The 20096-nt window shown below is 33.4% G+C and overlaps 1 protein-coding gene across 1 annotated transcript; it reads left to right on the top strand.

The window, feature by feature from the left end:
* The first annotated feature begins 18427 nt into the window (after positions 1-18427).
* LOC142632970 (protein ASPARTIC PROTEASE IN GUARD CELL 2-like) lies at positions 18428-19651 on the top strand. The gene has a single exon (XM_075807279.1). It carries the CDS (start codon positions 18428-18430, stop codon positions 19649-19651), a length of 1224 nt encoding a protein of 407 aa, XP_075663394.1.
* The last annotated feature ends 445 nt before the right edge of the window (positions 19652-20096 follow it).

Raw genomic sequence — 20096 nt, 5'->3', positions numbered from 1 at the left:
ACTGAGGCCAGATTGTTGGGACTTTTTAAGGCAGAAAAGTGATGCATGGTGACAAAAAAAATTATTCGGCATGGCAAATAATTTTCATTTTCTTAGGTAACTTTTAAATAAAGAGAGACACAGAGCATTAAAAAAATACCAAGATTTCTCTTCTTTTTGGCTTCTACAGAGTTCAAAGAGGATGCTTTACTTGTGAATGAATCCACCGTTAATATTGGAAGAGATTCTGAGATTCATGTAGTTGTTGACTACTTATGTAGGTTGATTGGTTAAAATTAAAAATAGCTGGGAATTGTAGTTGTTTTGTACTCATCTTTGGCACACAATTATTTCACTACACAGGTTGGGCCTTTCGGCTCATTTTTATCTTTGTTACATGGGTTGGACTTCAAGGCCCACAAATACAAGTCTAGCCCACTGATTATATTAAGCCACATCAGGTGTCCTAAATCCTAACTCTAATTGAATTGGGAATACTAAAGAGACGAAGAGGATATGAGAATTATTTTTAATTTTTGATAATTTAGGGTGCGTTTAGATACCGCTTATTTTACTGAAAACTGAAAACACTGTAGAAAAATAATTTTTAAATGTATGAATAGTGCAGTAAGGCCTATTTTTAATGAAAAAGTCGCCGAAAAAAAAGATTTTTGAGTTTCGTAAACAGTGCACGGGACCCAAAAAAAATGGCTGAAACACGCTTTTCCAAAAAAAAAAGTAAACGCACACTTAGACTAAAGAGGATTTGAGAATTATTTTTATTTTTTGATAATTTAATAGTTACAACAATGGGATTATAATATATGTTAGGGTTTGATTTACCTCTAATACTTTTTTAACTGAAATCTCCTTTTATTTTAATGAGAAATTACTACGTTATCCATTAATTAAATAAAATATGAAGATTAAAACTCACTACTACTTACTATTATATATTTAAAACAAAAGGACATGTCCAATTTAAAAAGTACTGGAAGTAAGTCAAATTGAGTTATACAATTTTTCCAAAACAATTCAATTATACAACTTTCCCAAAACAAACCCAATAAAAAAAATATAAAAATAAAAACTATTTATAATAGGTGGGCCGGCCCATAATCATAATGACTTGATGATTTGTGTGGCTGCTGAGTGATGAGATTCTCAAATCAAACCAAACATTAATGCTAGAGTCCCCCTCTCGAGTGTCGAGTCTTAAATGGGTATACATACGTTTCTTATGTTGGGACTTGGGTGCACAAAGTCCAGCCCAACAATCCAATTGATTTTTTTTTTTTTTTTTTGAAGGTTGTGATGGAAATGGAATATTTGTTTTAATTGGTTTTTTTTTTTTTTTTTGAGAAGTTTTTACTGATGTTTGTTTCATGATAAAGTTGTAATATAATCCAATGTCCCATCAAAATAATAGAACTTGGTTTTGTGACATATATATGAAGAGTAAGTGCGAAGAATGAAAGGAAAACCATTCAATTGATGCTATATGACGTAGGATATTGTAATAGGTTAATTTTTGAAACAATTTTATTATCGGTTTTTTAATATTGAAATTTCTAGTATAAGTGTATAACTTTTTTTTATCTCTTTGTTTTGGAGAGATTCAAAGCTAATTTGCTCAAAATTGAGTCATTTTATGAAGTAATTATTAGGTCTAACTAGAGAATTGCTAAAATTGGTTCTCTCAACCAATTAAACAATATAACTTATGTAGGTGTGATGGTTATATAAGAAATCTGGAGTTCAATCCCCGCCTATACTAAAAGTTGATTTGTGTCTTGATCTGATGATAAAGAGCTATCATCAGTAACAAATGCTATAGGTTGAAACTATTTCTCAAAAAAAAAAAAAAGTGTGATGTCACAATTGCATAAGTGACATCATTTTATTGGTTGAGAATGCTACTTCAGCAATCCTCCGGTAGTCCTAATAATTTCTTCATAATCTCTTTAGCAATATTTTGCTTGGAAATTAAGTTTAATTCTAAACGCCTTTAAACTATTAAGTGGCTAAGTGGTCTCTAAGTGATAAAGGTATTTTCGCTAAATAAAAATTATTTATTTATGCAAAAGAAGCCAATTATTATTAAATTATAATATTTTTCTTTCTATGCATTATCATGGTAGTATCAATTTGAAAGTTTTTGTTTTTTAAATAATTGTACAAGGGTGATTATTACATACGTAGAAACCAGCTATTGTCATTGTAACCAAATTGTGTCTCTTATAAAAACAAGAAATTAATGATTGAATTTGTTAAAAAGGTGCAAATTAAATAATTTGGAATATTATATAACATATTTTTATATTTTATAGGCGGAAATTACATTTTCGTCCCTACGTTTTCAGGCGATTCTCACTTTAGTCTCTAGATTTTATTTTTACTGCTTTTAGTCCCTATCTTGAAAAACGTTTCCCGTTTTGGTCCCTGCCGTGACATCAAAGACAGAATATACACACGTGGCAAACGGCAGAATTAAAAAAAAATTTAAAAATATTTTATTTTATTTTAAAATAAAATAAAATTTTAGTTATTAATAATTTTAAAATAAAAATATTAAAATATTTTATTTTATTTTAAAATAAAATAAAATAGTTTTAATATTTTTTTAATTATGCCGTTTGCCACGTGTGCATATTCCATATTTGATGTAACGGTAGGGACCAAAACGGGAAACGTTTTTCAAGATAAGGACTAAAAACGGTAAAAATAAAATCTAGGAACCAAAGTGCGAATCGCTTGAAAATGTAGGGATGTAATAAGAAAATTGTTAGTTCTCTTACATTTTAGTTGAGAATTCAATGTGGTTCCCCTACTAATATTAACCCTCTATTCTAAAAAATAATAATATATAAAACAAAACATATTAACCCTCTAATCTAAATGATAATTGTAAGGGCTGGAAAAGAGGCTCAGGCCCAACTAGAATAGTGGTTCCCAGCTCTTCAAGCTCAGTACACTAAATTTGTAAGAGAGTGGGCTTATGAGTCAATTGCAATAGTAAGGTGATTACAAGCTATGGAAAAACAATACTAACTTGACTAACATGAATGAAAGAAACGAAAATTTAATATAAACTCTTCCTCAAGCAAGTCTGAAGAGGGATTTCTTATTAACAGTAGAGGCTAATATTTTCACAATAAGATACAATTTTCTCTCTCTCTCTCTCTCTCTCTCCTCTTCTTTGTAGAATGTTCATCCCTTTTTTTAGAGGGATTCATTTCCTTATATAGTCCTTTACATTGCATCTCAGCCCTTCATCTGTATGTCTCAAGGGAATAATATAGGTGTTTGTCCCATTAAGACCTTTCTGGAAGTGGTAGAGAGAGCTGTGAGCTGTGTAGTTACTGTTCAAGTGTCTTTTCCTTATAAATGCGGCCAATTCAGTTGATGCAGAGCATTAGATGTGGAGGTGGTAGTCACCTTCCCAGATACTTCCTCATTTCCATTGCTTACACGACTCTGTTGTCTTCTTACGAGCTTTACTTTCCGGTGTAGGGAGTCAGATATAGTTCTCCTAAGATGCATTTGCTCCTTGGGATCCTCAATTGATGGCTAGGTTAGCCCTTTCTCCTCAGACCTCTTATTCTCAATTTTGGTCCAGTTCCGAATGATCCTGATGCCTTCCTTCCTCGGTCCTAGCACACATATCAAGCTTGGGTTTACACATGTGTCGGACTTTTATCATCCTCAAACAGGGCACATAGCCTTAGAGTGTCATTAGATCATTTGCTCCGACAATAATAAAAATAAATAAATGAAGAACCTTCAATTTCAATAATGTATCTAATGATCTCATGCTTACTTAGTTTTATGTCATGCAAATGATACCATCCCATTCTCTTTGTATATGCATTTTCTTGCCCTTCACTAAAAGTTTAATAATTCATTTCAAATGTTAAAATATGGTAGCAATGGGGCGGGACAAGCTCAGAGCATGGTGTTTTGTCTTGATTTTCTATCCTATTTACAAAGGAAAAACACCACACAAGATGAGAGCAGGGTAGATAAAGGACTCGATGAGTCGGAGGTATTTTCTCCATCCCTAATTAGGTAACTTCATCACTAATGATAAAGTGATTGAAAAAAAATACAAAAAAAAAAAAAAAAGGGATGAGGGAAAACATGCACAAGATAGAAAGAGGTAGGTTGAGCAAGACTATGTATTTTAAACGTCCTTGGATATTGTAGTTTTTTAATTAAACAAATAAATAAGAATAATTATTTGTTACAACTTCTTCTATTTTCTTCCTACATTATAATTATTTAACATACAACCAAACATATCCAAAGTTGATAAGAAGAACCAATAACATTAATTGATTTCTTTCATGAACAGAACTAGGTCTTAAATCTCCTCTCCCACATATAATAATTTACCAAAAAAGAAGGAAAAAAACAAAACAAAACAAGAAAGCAAGCAAACAAAGTATAATGGGGCGAAATTGACAACAGGAATTCATCAGCCTCACAAATCATGCCATTAATGGCTATAAATAATAAATGGGGCGAAATTGACAACAGGAATTCATGAGCTGTGCACATAAAGATTTAAATTCAATTCCAGGTACAGTGTAACTGTGTAAATATGAAATATATAATAATAGTAATTATTAATTATGATTGTAATTATATATGGAAATATAATTTCTATTTTTTTTCCCTTTAAAGAAAGATTAATTTGGAAAGCTTTTAATAGCAGATATAAATATAGAGATAGAATTTCAAATAAAAAATATATAATAAAATTATGATGTGTAAAATTATGGGATTCAGATTTTCTAGATTTCTTAGGATACTCTACTAATAGGTTTCTTTAAATCCAAACCATTCTTTTATGATTTAAGGGTCTAGATTCTGCCATGTTAATATTTCATTAACAATACTCTTAAAATAATAAAATAATGTTGTAAACAAAACAATTAAGATTATTGTTAGTGAAATGCTGACATGATGAAATTTAGATCATTAAATCATTAAAGAATAGTTAAAATTTAAGAAAATCTATTTAGTAGAACACCCTAGGAAATCTAGATAATCTGAATCCAAAATTATGAGGTTTTAAAAGTTTATGCATCAATTATCATTTTTTTAATATTGAAAGAAATAAAAATTGTGACAAAATATTATGAAGTCAATTAAAAGTCCTCTCTCAAAAAAAAAAAAAATCAAAAGTCTTTATTTTTTTTAGAAACAAACACACACACACACACACACACAAGAGAGAGAGAGAAATGAATTCTAATACAAAAGCACACTACAACTCTATTTAAAAGCCATAGTATCTTTTTGAGATATATTTTAGATCTTTAATTAATAATTATATATATATATATATAATATATCTTTCGCAACATATATAGTATAGATGTGACAAAAAATGATTGAGAGTAGGGGTGTTTACCAAACCGCATAAACCGCACAAACTACAAAAATCGCACCAAAACCATCCACAAAATGGTATAACCGCACCACACCGCAAATAATAGTGCACTGCACCACTCCGCACCGCATCCTCTCTATATATTAATATATTTAATTTATTTTTAATATTAAATATATTATTAATAGTTTAATAACCCTAGTTTTCAACCAAAAAAAAAAAGTTTGATAACCCTAACAAGTGTTGATTAGAAAAGTTAGCCCAAAATAAAGAAAAAGCTAGCTCAATAGTTTAAAATTTTGACCAAAATAAAGGGAAAAATTAGTTTTGAGCTAGATAGAAAAAGCTCAAAATTTGAAAAATATATCAACTTCAAATCATTCAAACCGCATCTTATACACTGCATCGCATATGTGACCACAAAAATGAGGTGTGGTGCGGTTATGGTTTTGGCTAAACTTTAAACCGCACCACACCGCACCACACATGTGACCGCAAAATTAAGGTGTGGTGCAGTTATAGTTTAAGCTAAACCGAACCGCAAAGTGCAGTGCTAAAAATGACCCAAAATCGCACCGCGCCGCACTGCAAACACCTCTAATTGAGATTATATTCCCTGCAATTAACTAAGATGCAATCCTTGCCATGTGGCTTACTTGGCCTAATTAGAGCTTGCCAAGTCAATTAAAAATCCAACTTAGCTTCCACCTCATCTATGACTAACAAAACTAGCCAAATCTCACACAATGTTCAAACTTGGCGAAACTACACTATCGGTCTTTGAAGTTTACCCTATGCGTGCAATTAGTCCCTCAAGTTTGAAGCGAGCACAATCAATCTCTTAAGTTTTACAACTGAGTTGTATTGATCTTTTACTAATTTCTATTAACAGTGATACTTACGTGGCTAATGGAACAATGACTTAGTATTTTTTTTAATGACATGACATCTTTTTAATTAAAAAGTTTATAAACTAAATTTACACGTGAGAAAAAAAATATTCACCGGTGCTAAGCTAAAAAAATTACTTTCTACCTAATCTAAAAACCCACAACGAGAGACAGAAGGGGAGAGTGGGAAGAACCCAACCGCCGACAGTGGAGCGATTTGAGCACGGGTTCGTCGTCGCCGGCGCGTCCGCAGTCTCGGCTGGCAGCTGGAGCCACCGGATTCTCCACCGTCAGGCGAACGCAGAACGCGGCCGCCTAGGTTGCGGCTCAGCACTTGGCTAAGGTCATGGCGTCGTAGACCTTCGCCGCCGACGAAGACGACGATGAAGAAGAAGATAACGAATTCAAATTCGCCGTTCCGGCTCCGCCTTCTCCCTCGCCTTTCTCTTCTCTCGGCAACAGTAACAGCAACAACAATTACAGTAGTGGGATTTCGGTTTCTCGGCCTAATTGATCTCCGTCGCCTGCGGTAACTTCGAGAAATCTTTGTCTCTCTATTATTTGAACTAATTGCTTTGAATTATGTAAAATTTTAGTCTTTCAATTCGTTCTTTCTTTTTATCTTTGAAGATCTGAATAGTATTGAATTTTATTGCTTTAAGTCTTAATTTCAATGATAAGATCGAGTTTGATTGTAATACTGTGGAATATCATTTTACTTTGAGATTAAGTTTCGGTTTTTTATTTTATTTTTTAAAATATTTAAATTTAAGAGAAAATCGTTAAATTTTGAGTTAAAGTTGATAAATGGTTGATTTTTTATTTGGTTATAGTTGGTAAAGTATTAGGCTAATTGGGATTCTGATATTTTAATTAGTTAGGTCGGAACTTTGTAGAGCATGCTTCTTCGGTTCGGTCAACATCAGCTGGAAGACCATCTATGTCAGTTCGTTCGGCAGCCGTGGTGCCACCCAGCAGATCCTAGTTAGAAGTCCCGTGGCGATACCTCCGATTGAAATAGATATAGTATTTGTCTGCTATCTGATGAGCTCGAGTTGACAAAACTTTGTTTTGTTGGGTGTTTTGGTCATGGTTGATGTTATGCACTCTGTTTGATTGGATAATATCATTGGCCTAATGAAGCAGCTTTATTCCCAATATTTCACCACTCAACTCAAAAGATAAAGGAGATCAGCGTGAAGCTTCTAGTTTAGCACCGGTGAATATTTTTTTCTCACGTGTAAATCTAGTTTATAAATATTTTAATTAAAAAGGTGTCATGTCATTAAAAAAAATGTCAAGTTATTGTTTCATTAGCCACGTAAGTAACACCGTTAATAGCAGATAGTAAAAAGACTAATACAACTCAATTGTAAAACTTAAGAGACTAATTGTACTCGCCTCAAACTTGAGATACTAATTGCGCACACAGGATAAACTTCAAAAACTAATAGTGTAATTTCACCTTCAAACTTCTTCCCCTAGTTTTAGTATTAATTAATTTTATTATTTAACATACCTACGGTAAAAGAAATAAATTTATTTATTCTCGTGAACATGCTTGTATTTATTACGTGGATGATTAATAGCATCTCCTACAGCAGCAAACACACAAACACACAAACACACACACAATCCTCTAAAGTTTTTTTTTGCTTTTTTGTTTTGGGCTAATGAACATTCACTCTTTTGGCCTAATTAAAGTGCTATTGTTCATTAATTAATGAAAGAATAAAACAAAATAAAAAATTACTAACATACTAGATTAAAATATTCAACTTTTATAACAATAGCTGCAAATAAACCCACCTCTTTTCTCTCTCAAATATCTCCAAACTCAAGAGGGAGATACAATCAAAACCAAGACAAAACACAATCTTTCGTATAAAACTAATCAAATCAGAACCCAAAAAAGAAAAGAAAAAAAAGAAGAAGAAGAGAAGATAAAGTATGCTGATCTGATCTAGGCAACTGGGGGACACATGTCGTTGAAGGTGGGGAGGAGCACGAGTGGACTAGGCAACGTGTGTGAAGTGTGAACGCAGATTTGAAAGGCCGACTCTCTCTCTTTCTCTCATGTGTCCTTGATAGTATGTTTAAAAAAAGAATAAATGTAAAAATAATATATAAATAGGATAAAGAAAAGATAGAAAATTTGTTAAGAAGTATATTTTATAAAAGTAGGTAGGCAAAAGACAAAAAAAACTATTTACTCTTTAATTAATACAAAATTTTGAAAAATTTACTAAAGTTGCTCTAAGTTCGGTGGTCTAAATGTAAATCCCCATAACTAAATAATGTCTTTGTAGAGTGTTTTTTTTTTTTTTGGCATACCTCTTGATGGGGGTCAGACCCTTTTTTTTTTTGGCATACCTCTGGATACAGCTTATTGCTGAAAACTGAAAACTGAAAACTGAAAACACTGTACCAAAATAATTTTTAAATGTGTGAATAGTGCCGTGGGTCCCATTTTTAATTAAAAAAAATCTGAAAAGTGAAGTTTGTGGGTCCCGTGAACAGTACACGGGACCCACAAATTTGCTGAAAGTCAACAAAATCGGCTACTGTTCATGCACAGTAGCATGAACAGTAGCCGCTTCTCCTGTGAAACGCGTGAAGCAGAAGGCCAAAAAAAAAAAAAACGCTGAACGCAGTCGCATAATTTTTCATCTGTATCCAAACTCAGCCTAATCTTTTGAGGTGATAAATTCGATCCAATTCGAGGATAGCTCTTATAGGGTCCATTCTTGTTTCTTAATTTTTGGTGCATTAAGTTAGTTGTTTATATGATGGTGTCAGTTTAATGACAATGTATAAGTTATGACCCCATACAAGAATATACTACTATAACTTGATCTCATTTGCCAAACACATGAGATACCATCTCATCCGTAGCATATGAAAAAGAAGCCTATTAAAAAAACTGAAAAATAAATAAACTATTAATAATTGCTGGGAAAAAAAGAACAGAATAGACAACATATATATAGAAGTGAATGGTACGAAAAATTAGTGCAAATAAATAAACTGGACAAAGCCTTTTATTGAATATATTTGTTCCATATCATATCATCAATACATGATAATAACAATTGTATCATAAAGAACGCCCATGATTTTTCTCAACACATTAAACAATTATTATTATTCTTGAGCTAAGAACAATCGTTGGGTGAGAGTATGAGATTGTGGTGATAAAGGTCGAAAGTTAGGCGCGTTCCCTAGAGCTGGTGGCTGCCAATGACAGTAAAATTGTAAGAAGCAGGAGCAAACGCAAGGCAATATGTGTTGTTGTCAATGTCAAGGAAAGGTTGGGATGTGATTAATGTGATGGAAGAGGCAGTGAACGTGGAATTGGAGATGAAATGAAACTTGACAATGGGGAAATGGACATGGTCCTTACTCAATATTAGACCAACTGGGAGTCACAAACTTCTCATTTTGCCTGCCAAATCCTTCATTCAAAGATCTCACTACACTCGACTTCTTCTACCGGGGCCCTAAAAACACCAGTGAAACCGTAATTACACCATTCATGATTCCTAGATTTGAAAAGTCTGATAAATATTATGTTTTTGGAAACAGGCGTCAAATCTCACTTGGATTGTAGCAGGGTGCTCCAACTGGTGCAGGGCCTTTGAGGTGAATTTCATGAAACTATCTCGGAAAATTGTATATACTTCTTTGGGAAACCAAGTTAAAACTGGATCCTGAATCGATTAAGATACCATTATCATCACCATTGCCGGAGCTGCTGCTGCGATGCCAATAACTTAAAGGGATGGGCAACAAGATGTCGTTGATGCTGATTCCTGAGAAACTGACATAATATTGATTAGACTTTTCAAATCTAGGAATCATGAATGGTGTAATTACGGTTTCACTGATGTTTTTAGGGCCCGGGTAGAAGAAGTCGAATGTAGTGAGATCTTTGAATGAAGGATTTGGCAGGCAAAATGAGAAGTTTGTGACTCCCAGTTGGTCTAATATTCAGTAAGGACCATGGCTAAGACCAAGTATGCCAGCGTATTTGCCGGTGTAGTTTCCACCGAAGGAATCAGAGCATCCCATGACTATATTCTCCACAGCTTCTTGGTCCATGATGAATGTTAACTTCTCTTTGATCATTCTACCAGCGGTGGCTTCACCATCTGCATAACCATAATGATAACCGCACTGCTCCTCTGCAGTAGTACTATTATTAGTACTTATTCCTTCATAATCGTAGCCATTACAAGGCTGAATGATATATTCCACATGATGGCATTGTGTTGAGTTGCATTCTATTTCTTTGTATGAAGAAGACTGAGCCGGATCAAATATGGGACCTTCAGTTTGGTTGTAACATTCGTCGCATGGGAGGCACTGCAACCACATCAAGCGACTGCCGGTGTCTATAAGAAATCCAACTCGTTGAGGGGGGCTGCCGACCCAGAAATATGCCACATACTCACCTCCCAACTGGTTGTACGTACACACTGGTGTGGTACAAGCTCCCTTCGTATGAATTGACAAGGGTCTTGTAATCCACATTATCCTCTTTCATGGCAAGCATGTCCCTATGGTACAAGGGAATGCTCAAGTGAGATTGGGATGGTGGTGAATGCGTGGTTTTGGTGTCTGCAGATTGGGAAATAAGAATGAGAATTAGGACAAGCAGAAGAGAGAAATTAGAAGAAAACATGTTTTTTTCAATCAGAGAGAGAAAGACGAAAACAGATTTCACTGGTTTTTGATGATTTTGTTAAGCTATAGAGCCTACATATAAATACTAGCTAGAAGCTAGGCGCATAAGCCATCCAATTCTATAGCCCATGTTAATTAGTACTACCAATTAATAAGGGTAGGTGTTAGTGTGAACAGATTTCTAAATAGTCTCTTGGTACCTTGTCAGAGAAGAATGGCCATCGGTAAAAAGTTGGGGAGCTTCATAAATTTTAATTATATCAAAGGAAAAAACAAAACAAAACAAAACAAAAAACAAAAACAAAAAGTGGAAGGAAGAAACGTAAATGATCATCTTAATTGTCCGAAAAGAGTAAAAGTAATGCTCGCATTTTCCATTAGCTCCTTCAAATAAAATTAAAGTCTACATTTTCTTTAATAGGTAATGTATGAATGTCAACATCTCTGAGAAAGAGATTATGACAGTACCAACAAGATGACTATTTCAACCATGTAAGATAAAACAACCATTAACCTATTAGGGTCCGGAGTTAAAAGGGGGCATTTTTTTAGTATAATGTATATACATTTGATGTAATCTCAAATTTACTATTTAGTCTTCTTAATGTGACCTACTTGTGCTGTGACTAAGAAATATATCAATAAATTCAGTGGAATTTTTTTTTTTACATTTATATTTTATATGATGGTGCTTAAAGTGTGGTGAATAGGGTTGTTGACGAGAGTCGGATTGGGTTTGGGCTCAACCAGCACTCAACCCAACCTAATTGGGTAGAGCAAATCTCAACTTGCTATCGACTGGAGAGGATGATTGGATTGAACAGATTATGCCTTCTATGGTTGGTGGTTGGTTTGGTCGGTGTCAAAATTTTGGACCAAGCTAATTAACCAAAACCAATTGGACCCAAATCGGTTGAAACCGGTTACTTGTCTTGCCAGGTTTGGTCCAGGGCTTTATGGGACCAAATAAATAGGTCTAGTCCCAAAAAATGCAAAACCTGGGACTGGACTAAACCATTTCGCCTTTGATTCAAATAGGTCAAGCACTCCTTATCCTTAACAGCTCCCTTTTTTTTTTCTTTTACTCTCTCTCTCTCTCTCTCTAAAAAAAGAAAAAAGAAGAAGAAACTTGGCATTAATTGTGTTAAGAAACAACGCTTAACAAGTAATCTACAAGTTGCCTTCTTTCTATTTGGAACAAGTAAGACAATATTGCATTAATGTTTATAGGTTCTATGAGTCTTTATATCCCTTAATTAGTACATATAATATTCTAAATATCTTGCCAGTGGTGGCATGTTTCTAATTTCATGTCAATAGTTGCATGTAAGTGTTATTCCTTCACTATCTTCCAGCGAAAGTAGGAACAAAAAGCGTGGATGTTCCTCAAATTCCCCAATTCAAAGTTCATGACGACACTATCTCCCCAAAAAAAAGGTTCATGGTTACACGCAAGGATGGCATACAAGTTCCCCAGTTGTGTATGACTGGTCCCATACTTAGTGACACATATATTTTCACAATGTTTTTTAATTTTATTGTTGTACTATTTTTTTTTTTTTGAGAGAGAGTTTTAACTTATGACATTCGCTTCTAATGATAAATCTTTATCATCAGACCAAAACACCAATTAATTTTTGGTATAGACGAGAATTGAACCCCAAATATCTTATTCAATCATCAAAGACTTTACCAGTTAATAAAACATTATTTTCATATAATTGTAAACATGATCTTTATTATACGTCAATCACAATATATCATCTCAAATAGTTGTAAAAAAATTTATGAATTTATTTTTTGGGTGTCATTAAACGTATTATGTACAACATTTCATGCCGAAAAAGTTTTTTTTTTTATTATTAAATCAAGAGTATTTTTGGCATAGCGATTATGTGTCAAACCATTTTAAGGAGGTGGTGCTTTTAACCTAGCTATAGGGTTTGACCTTTAGACTTGCCACTTTATTCAATTCCTCCCATGTGCATTCTGTCAAAACTTGATGTGGGTGGTTTCCAGGAATTCCCGCCCCCCCAAAAAAAAAACTAAGCCACATTGTAGGGATTGCACCCATAGTCAATTGCAAGGGATATTTACACACACATATATATAATTGAAGATGTCTAACTTTTGGGTGGTTTTGTAATATTTTGTTACAAAAACTTTTTCTGTGAACATTAAAAAAAGAAGAAGATAATGCATATACTTTTAAAGCCTCATAATTTTGAGTAATTCTTAGGTACTTCCAGTATAGAAAATGGTCTCTCTCCTCTCACATTCATGGTAAGGTCCACCCATTAAATTCATGGTAGGGTCTACCATGAATGCAAGAGGAGAGAACATCGTTTTATATATTCTGGGAGAATCTAAAAGTTTTTCCAGAATTTTATTATATTTTTTATTTGAAATTCTTTTCTATATTTAAATCTTCTATTAAAATCTTTCCAACTCATTTTTTAAATAATAAAATATACATCTTTGTTAATAATTATTATAACTATTAAATTTCATATTTAAAATAAATAAATAAATTTTTCTGTACATTTTACAGGTTATAGACTATTGGCATTGTATATTGTAATCATCCTATACAAAAAAATTTGTCACATGTCAATCCATTGGAAACACGCCAAATGGTTGAGCCTCAATATATATATATATTTTACATTTTTTTTAGAAGAAGTTTTTGTTTTGACTTGTATGTACTATGTATATATGATATGATATATTTATATATATATATATATATATATATATATATTTGTAGTAAAAAATCTGTCTATTTGTCAAAAGCCTAATAGCTTAATTAGCACCTATCAATACTAAAAGTGTTTGAGGGTCATTGGCAGAAATTGTTCTTGTTGTCAATTTCGCACCCATTAATTAATGGCATGATTTGTGAAGAAAAAGAGAGGGATAAATACTACTAATAAGTTTTATTTTATTTATTTTCTGTATGTATTTAAGGGTAGCCATTTTCAAACCCAGCCTACGTTTCTAAAGTGGAAAGAAAGAAAGAAGGGGTAATCCGAAGCCAATCCTTTGGACCATTCTCTTCTTCTTGACATTGTCTCTCTCTCTCTCTATTTTTTTTTATAGATGTTTTAACAAGGTTTTTTTATTATAAAAAAAAATCCTTTAATAAAAATTTACAAAATCTTATACCAAACCCTTTTTTTGTAAAATATTCTTTTTTTTTAATTTTAAATTAAAATAATGATGAGTTATTTTGATCTAAATTTCATTTTCAATCTTTTTTCGTAAAACATAATAATTGTAATAAATTAGAATAATAATGTTGGTTTTAATTTTTCTTTTTCTTTTTTCTTTTTGTTGAGAACTAAAGTGGTGTTTCTAACTTCATTATTTTTTTAAGAGAGTTTCACAACTTTTGGCATTCATTTCTGATGATAACTCTTTATCATCAAACCAAGACACAATCAATTTTTTGTGTAGACGGGAATTAAACCCCAGATTTCTTACTCAACTATAAAAAACTTTATCAATTGAGTTAACAGGAACCCACTTCTAGAATCATTATTTGCTTGTACATAAATAAAATTTATGTATACAATAGTTATTTGTAATTTGTGACTCCGGGTTTTGCCATGCCAAGTTGCCAACATAAAATTATTAGTTACTTCTGATGAGAATAATATAATTATATAATTATATTATTCTCATCAAAATAACTAAGAAAAAAGTAAATTCTAATGACCAATGTCAAGTTGCATTCTCAATGGGCTTGCCAAAATCACCATGTGGTTTTCAAATCTAAGATAGTCTAGACTCAAAAGGGTTAGCACTCAGATATTCCTAATGTAGCTCTCTCTCTCTCTCTCTCTCTCTCTCTCTCTCTCTCTCTCTCTCTCTCTCTCTCATGTGTCCTTTATGGTATGTTTGGATAGAGGGAGAGGGGGAGAGTAGAAGGGAGTAGATGAAAGGAGGTTGGAGAAGTACATGGAGGGAGAGTAGAGTGGAGGTAACTGGAAATTAGATTCACCTTTCCTGCAACCTCTCATCTCTACTCCCCCCTAACCCCACCCCACCCCTCTCCCTCCATCCAAACATAGGCTTAAAAATAATTGGGATTCAATTAGAGACCAAAATATTGTTAGTTAATTAAGCACTCAATTTTTAAATGTGTGTTTGACAACCGATTAAAATCTAGTTTTTTACTTAAATTATCTAATGTTTGCATTTTTATCTTATTTTTATTTCAAATAATCTAACTTTTAGCTTTTTGAAAATAAATTAATTTTTAATTTTTTCTCTCACATTATACAAATAAGATACTAGAAATAAAACAATTCCCAAACGAAAATAAGCAAGTTATATTAAAAATACCAAGCAAGTGAATGTTGAATTTTAATAGGTTAGCATGCATAATGGTATCTAGTCTTTTGTTATATTATCATACAATCTCCATTGAAAGAGATTTTATCAGTGCAAGTTCCCTTTTTAGAAATTGGTGAGGGGCCTAATACATGTGAACTCAATAAATATGGCATATTTTCAGTTTCATCTTTTGAAAATAGTTAAAAAGAACACAAAATATTAGCTGGAATATTAAATGGTTTTTTTTTTTTTTGATAACATGGAATTGTAAATGGTTGAATAATTGCATGGTGAGTTTTTAAATCTGAATTTTGTGTGTTGGGGATGCTGATTGTCATTAGGTTATTAAACCAAGGTCATTAGGTTATTTTTATAAGGTATGATTGACAAGGTCAGCATGGGTTTACATAAAAGAATATAAGACTAATGGTAGTGATAAGTCTGAACATGACATTTGATGAAATCTCCAATTGGTTTTTCATGTTTTCTTTTTCCGACTTTATCCAAATGGAGTAAAGCCCTCTTCATTCTAGTACAAGCCAATTCCTCAAATTCCCCAATTTAAAGTTCATGATGACAATATTTCAAAAAAAGAAAAAAAAATGCTAATGGCGTGACACGCAAGGATGGCATATAAGTTATTCCCTGCTATGTGACTGGTCCCATACTTAGTAACACATATTTTCACAACAATTTTTAAATTAATTGTCGTACTAAGCGGAAATAATTGATGAAACATTATTTTCATGTAAGTGTTAACATTTTTTTTCTTTGAGAATCTTATTAACATGATTTTTATTATACGTTAATCAAAATACATCATTTTTACAAGGATATGGTGCTTTTAACCTATAGGGCTTGAGTATTAGACTTGCCATCTTATTCAATTCCATCTATGCACATTGTATCAAAATTAAACTTGACCTTGCTGTGGGCGGTTTTCATGAAAATCCCCCCCCCCCCCCAAAAAAAAGAAAAAAACTAATAATTTTATTTTACCTAAAAGAGATATTATTATACTATCAATATATGACTATCACACAGTCTCCATTGAAAGAGAGTGTATTTGTGCAAGTTTCCTTTTTAACAAATTGGTCAAGGCCCAATACATGTGAACTCGATAAATATGGCAAATTTTCAGTTTCATCTTTTGAAAATAATTAAGAAGAACCCAAAATATATTAGTAGACATCACAGAATGTATCTGTCTTGAATTTCTTTTGAATATTCAAACTTTAAAAAAAAATGAAAATAAAAAAGAGAGAGGATGCTAATCACACACTACTTTGAAGTTTTAAACATGATTTTTTTTTTTTTGTGGCTTTTTAAAAATGTGTATGTCAATGCATCAATTGTAGATATTGTTTTAAGTGTGGACATTTTCTTTTGGTCTTTTAAAATGAGTATATAAATGCATTGGTAGATATTGACATTAATTTGTAAAAAATAATGGTGGTAGAATGAGTGTAATAGAATTTTTTTTCTCTCTCTCAAATTTTAATGGTAGCATTTTCAAAACTGTCCAATTTTTAATAAACTATTTACAAACTGAACCTCCTATACTCTCTTCCTAAAATGCACTATGATAGACTTCATATGCCATTAATAAACTATTTACAAACTGAACCTCCTACTCTCTTTCTACTCCCAATACACTAATAGTCAATTCTGTGCATATATGCATGTGATACAATGACGAATTAAGCCTATCTCCTACTCCCTTTCTAAAATGCACTGTCATGGACTCCATGCCATTAATAAACGATTTGCAAACTAAACCTCCTACTCTCTTTCTACTCCCAACACACTATTAGTCAATTATTTGCACATATGCATGTGGTACAGTGACGAATTAAGCCTATTCTTTTGCATCATTATACAATTGGCTTCAGTTGTGTAAAATTTTCTATCTATTTTCATATAAAAATTTATTTTTTCTATTTTATATACTCATTTTTTTAAATACCTCACATTATATTTCATTAAAATATCAAATTTTTTTATTTTTTTTAATTGTTTCTCTTTCGTTAACCATCATCCACTCGCATCTTTCATTCTCGAAATACATAAAGAAATAATAAAAAATTAACTATAAAATGAATAGTGTTAGTGTAAATTTACACGATTATTATAATAAATTTGTAAATTTACACAATTATACACAGATTGATGTAAATCATTTTTAGACAAAACTATATAATTTTACATTATTTTTTCTATTATACACTAACTGATATGAATGCTCACAACTAGATACAAAGTAACTAAGATTAAGATAAGAATTACACAAGGACTACATGACTGTGGGGAGTAAAAGGACCCAAGTGGGCATATGGGCCTTTGGACTGTAGCATGGAGGGTCGACCTACTCCAGAATTAAACTCTACGAATTGGCCCATACGCCGAGGATCCGAGGATACAGCCGAGGGAGAGCTTCTCTTCGGACAGATCCAAGAGAACTCAAAACTTGATTATGAAGGTCGAGGCACAACTCTGGAAAGACTGATGGTTAAAGGGGGACACCCTGAACCTTCTAGATGCACCAATGTTAAAGAAAATATCAAGAGCAAAGGCTGCCACCTCCGCATTAAAGGCTCTGCACTTACCTCCCTGGCCGCATTAATGGGGAAGTGACCCCTGAACAGTGAGGTGGAAACTTCTAGTCACTGTTCAAAAAGTATCAGGGAAGGAAGTATTTAAGGGGGGTAAAGGCCAAAAAGGAAGGGGGATCGGAAGAGAAAAGAAAGAAACTAAGAGCTGTAACTTCCAAGGAAGAAATATCAATAATACAGAAGTGGTCCTCGGCTTACGTCCGAGGAGGCCTTTTCTCAGTTATCGTTTGTTATTTACATGTGTTTGTAACTCTTAGCCCGTTATTAAGTTTTCAGCACTTCTAATCTAGGTTACAAGCCCACGCTCTATAAATTTTATTGTCTAAGGTTCATTGGGCCTGAGCCCGTAGTTGTCTTTGGGTCCAGGTGCAATTGTGCACTTACAATGACCTCTTTGTATATAAAAGTCCTATATATGTAACTAGCTAACCTGCAGACTCCACTTTGATTAAGAGCTTTTCTTTCTGCTTCTTCCTTTTGCTCCTAATCATTCTATTTCTTCACTATTTCCTCAACACTCTATCATGTTTTTCCTTTTGATCCTAATCATTCCATTTGTTCACTTCATCCCCAACACAGCCATCCCCCATGTTCAGCCCCACCCAAACACAACCATTGTGGCACCAAAAGCTAGTCGTGGCTTCAGTGTTCCACTGTACCACCGAGCTATGCTTTACAGAGAGGAATTCAACCTTACAAAGGCCACTAGTTCCAACTATGATGCTCAAAAGACAACGTTCACCACCGGCCTCTATGACAGGTTACACGGTACTTACGTGGCATACTTCATGGTTGGTGACCCTCCTCAACGCCAAGCACTACTGTTAGACATCGGCAGTGACCTACTTTGGGTGCAGTGTCAACCATGTATTAATTGTTTTAATCAAACCGACGACCTTGAGTTCGATCCAAAAGAATCCTCTTCTTACAGAGAGATTTCTTGCAACTCCGCACTATGCAACCATGACGAAAATTATATCTTTAGTTGCGATGCCACAATTGATAGAACTTCAAAAAAGGATTGCAGGTTTCAAATGGAATATACTGATGGTTCTAGTGCCTCCGGTAAAATAATCATAGAGACCTTGGGGTTTTTCTCGGACGTTAGGCCCTTGGAGAACATATTAGTGGGATGCGCTAATAACAATCAAGGACACTTCGACGAAGAAACGAGTGGCATGTTCTACACCGAGCCTGAAAAGGATACCACCATCACCGTACCTTTGCTTCTGAATCCGCTTCACCCCAGCCACTATTTTGTTGGTTTCCAAGGAATTAGCTTGAACAATCAAATGGTTCCCATTCCATCATCTTACTGGGAATTCAGCACCAACCCCGAATCTAATATTGATGGTGGTGTCTTGGTTGATTCAGGAGCCTCAGTGAGTTGGATGCCGACACAAGTCTATGAAATTTTCAGTTCAAATTTCGTGCAACTCACCAATATGATCCAGGTGAAACCCCCAGACTCCATACAATTCGACACCTGTTTCTCAACCAGATCCACATCCAGAAGTGTCCCTGAAGTCAAATTTCACTTCACCAACACCTACTCTCTCACATTAACAATGGAGCAGCTGTTCTGGAGGTATTCACTTCAAAACAAACCTGATATGCTCTGCCTTGCCTTCCATTATGGTCTCGGCTTTGGTTTTACAATCATTGGCAGCAAGCAGCTCCAGGGTACACGACAGACTTATGACTTGATCAACATGAATCTCAAACTAACACCCAATGAGTGTTACTAACTAGTTTACTTGCTTAATATATTGTTTAATGTTAATTATGTTCTGGTTGACAAACTCCATGTCATGAACTCATACCTCACGGTGGTCTCTTTATCTCTTTATTACTACTAAGTCTACTATAAAGGAAAAATATATATTTGCATGGTAATGAATGAATGTTAAGGCTTAATTTAGTTGTCTTTGTCCAGCATCTTCTTATCATCCATATCTGTTCTTTTTACAAGGCTTCTCTCTCTCTCTCTCTCTCAATTTAGTTGTCTCTGTCCAGCATCTTCTTATCATCCATATCTTCTCTCTCTCTTTCTTTCTCTCTCTCTGCTTACCTTCAATGAAAACCTAGCACAAAGCGTATGGTACTTCACAAAGTATAAGGAAAAAAAAAAAAGTGAGGCATGAATCTTGTTTTCATCGGTTCTTATAATTTAATTATACCTCTTACCAATTT

Source organism: Castanea sativa, chromosome 4 (assembly GCF_040712315.1).
Source record: "Castanea sativa cultivar Marrone di Chiusa Pesio chromosome 4, ASM4071231v1".
Taxonomy (NCBI): Eukaryota; Viridiplantae; Streptophyta; class Magnoliopsida; order Fagales; family Fagaceae; genus Castanea; species Castanea sativa.
Note: the sequence above shows the minus strand (reverse complement) of the source record. Positions and strands in the feature narration are given on the sequence as shown.

Excerpts from the sequence above, each read along its gene's own strand:
- LOC142632970 (XM_075807279.1), top strand. The coding sequence starts at position 18,428 with ATGTTTTTCCTTTTGATCCTAATCATTCCATTTGTTCACTTCATCCCC.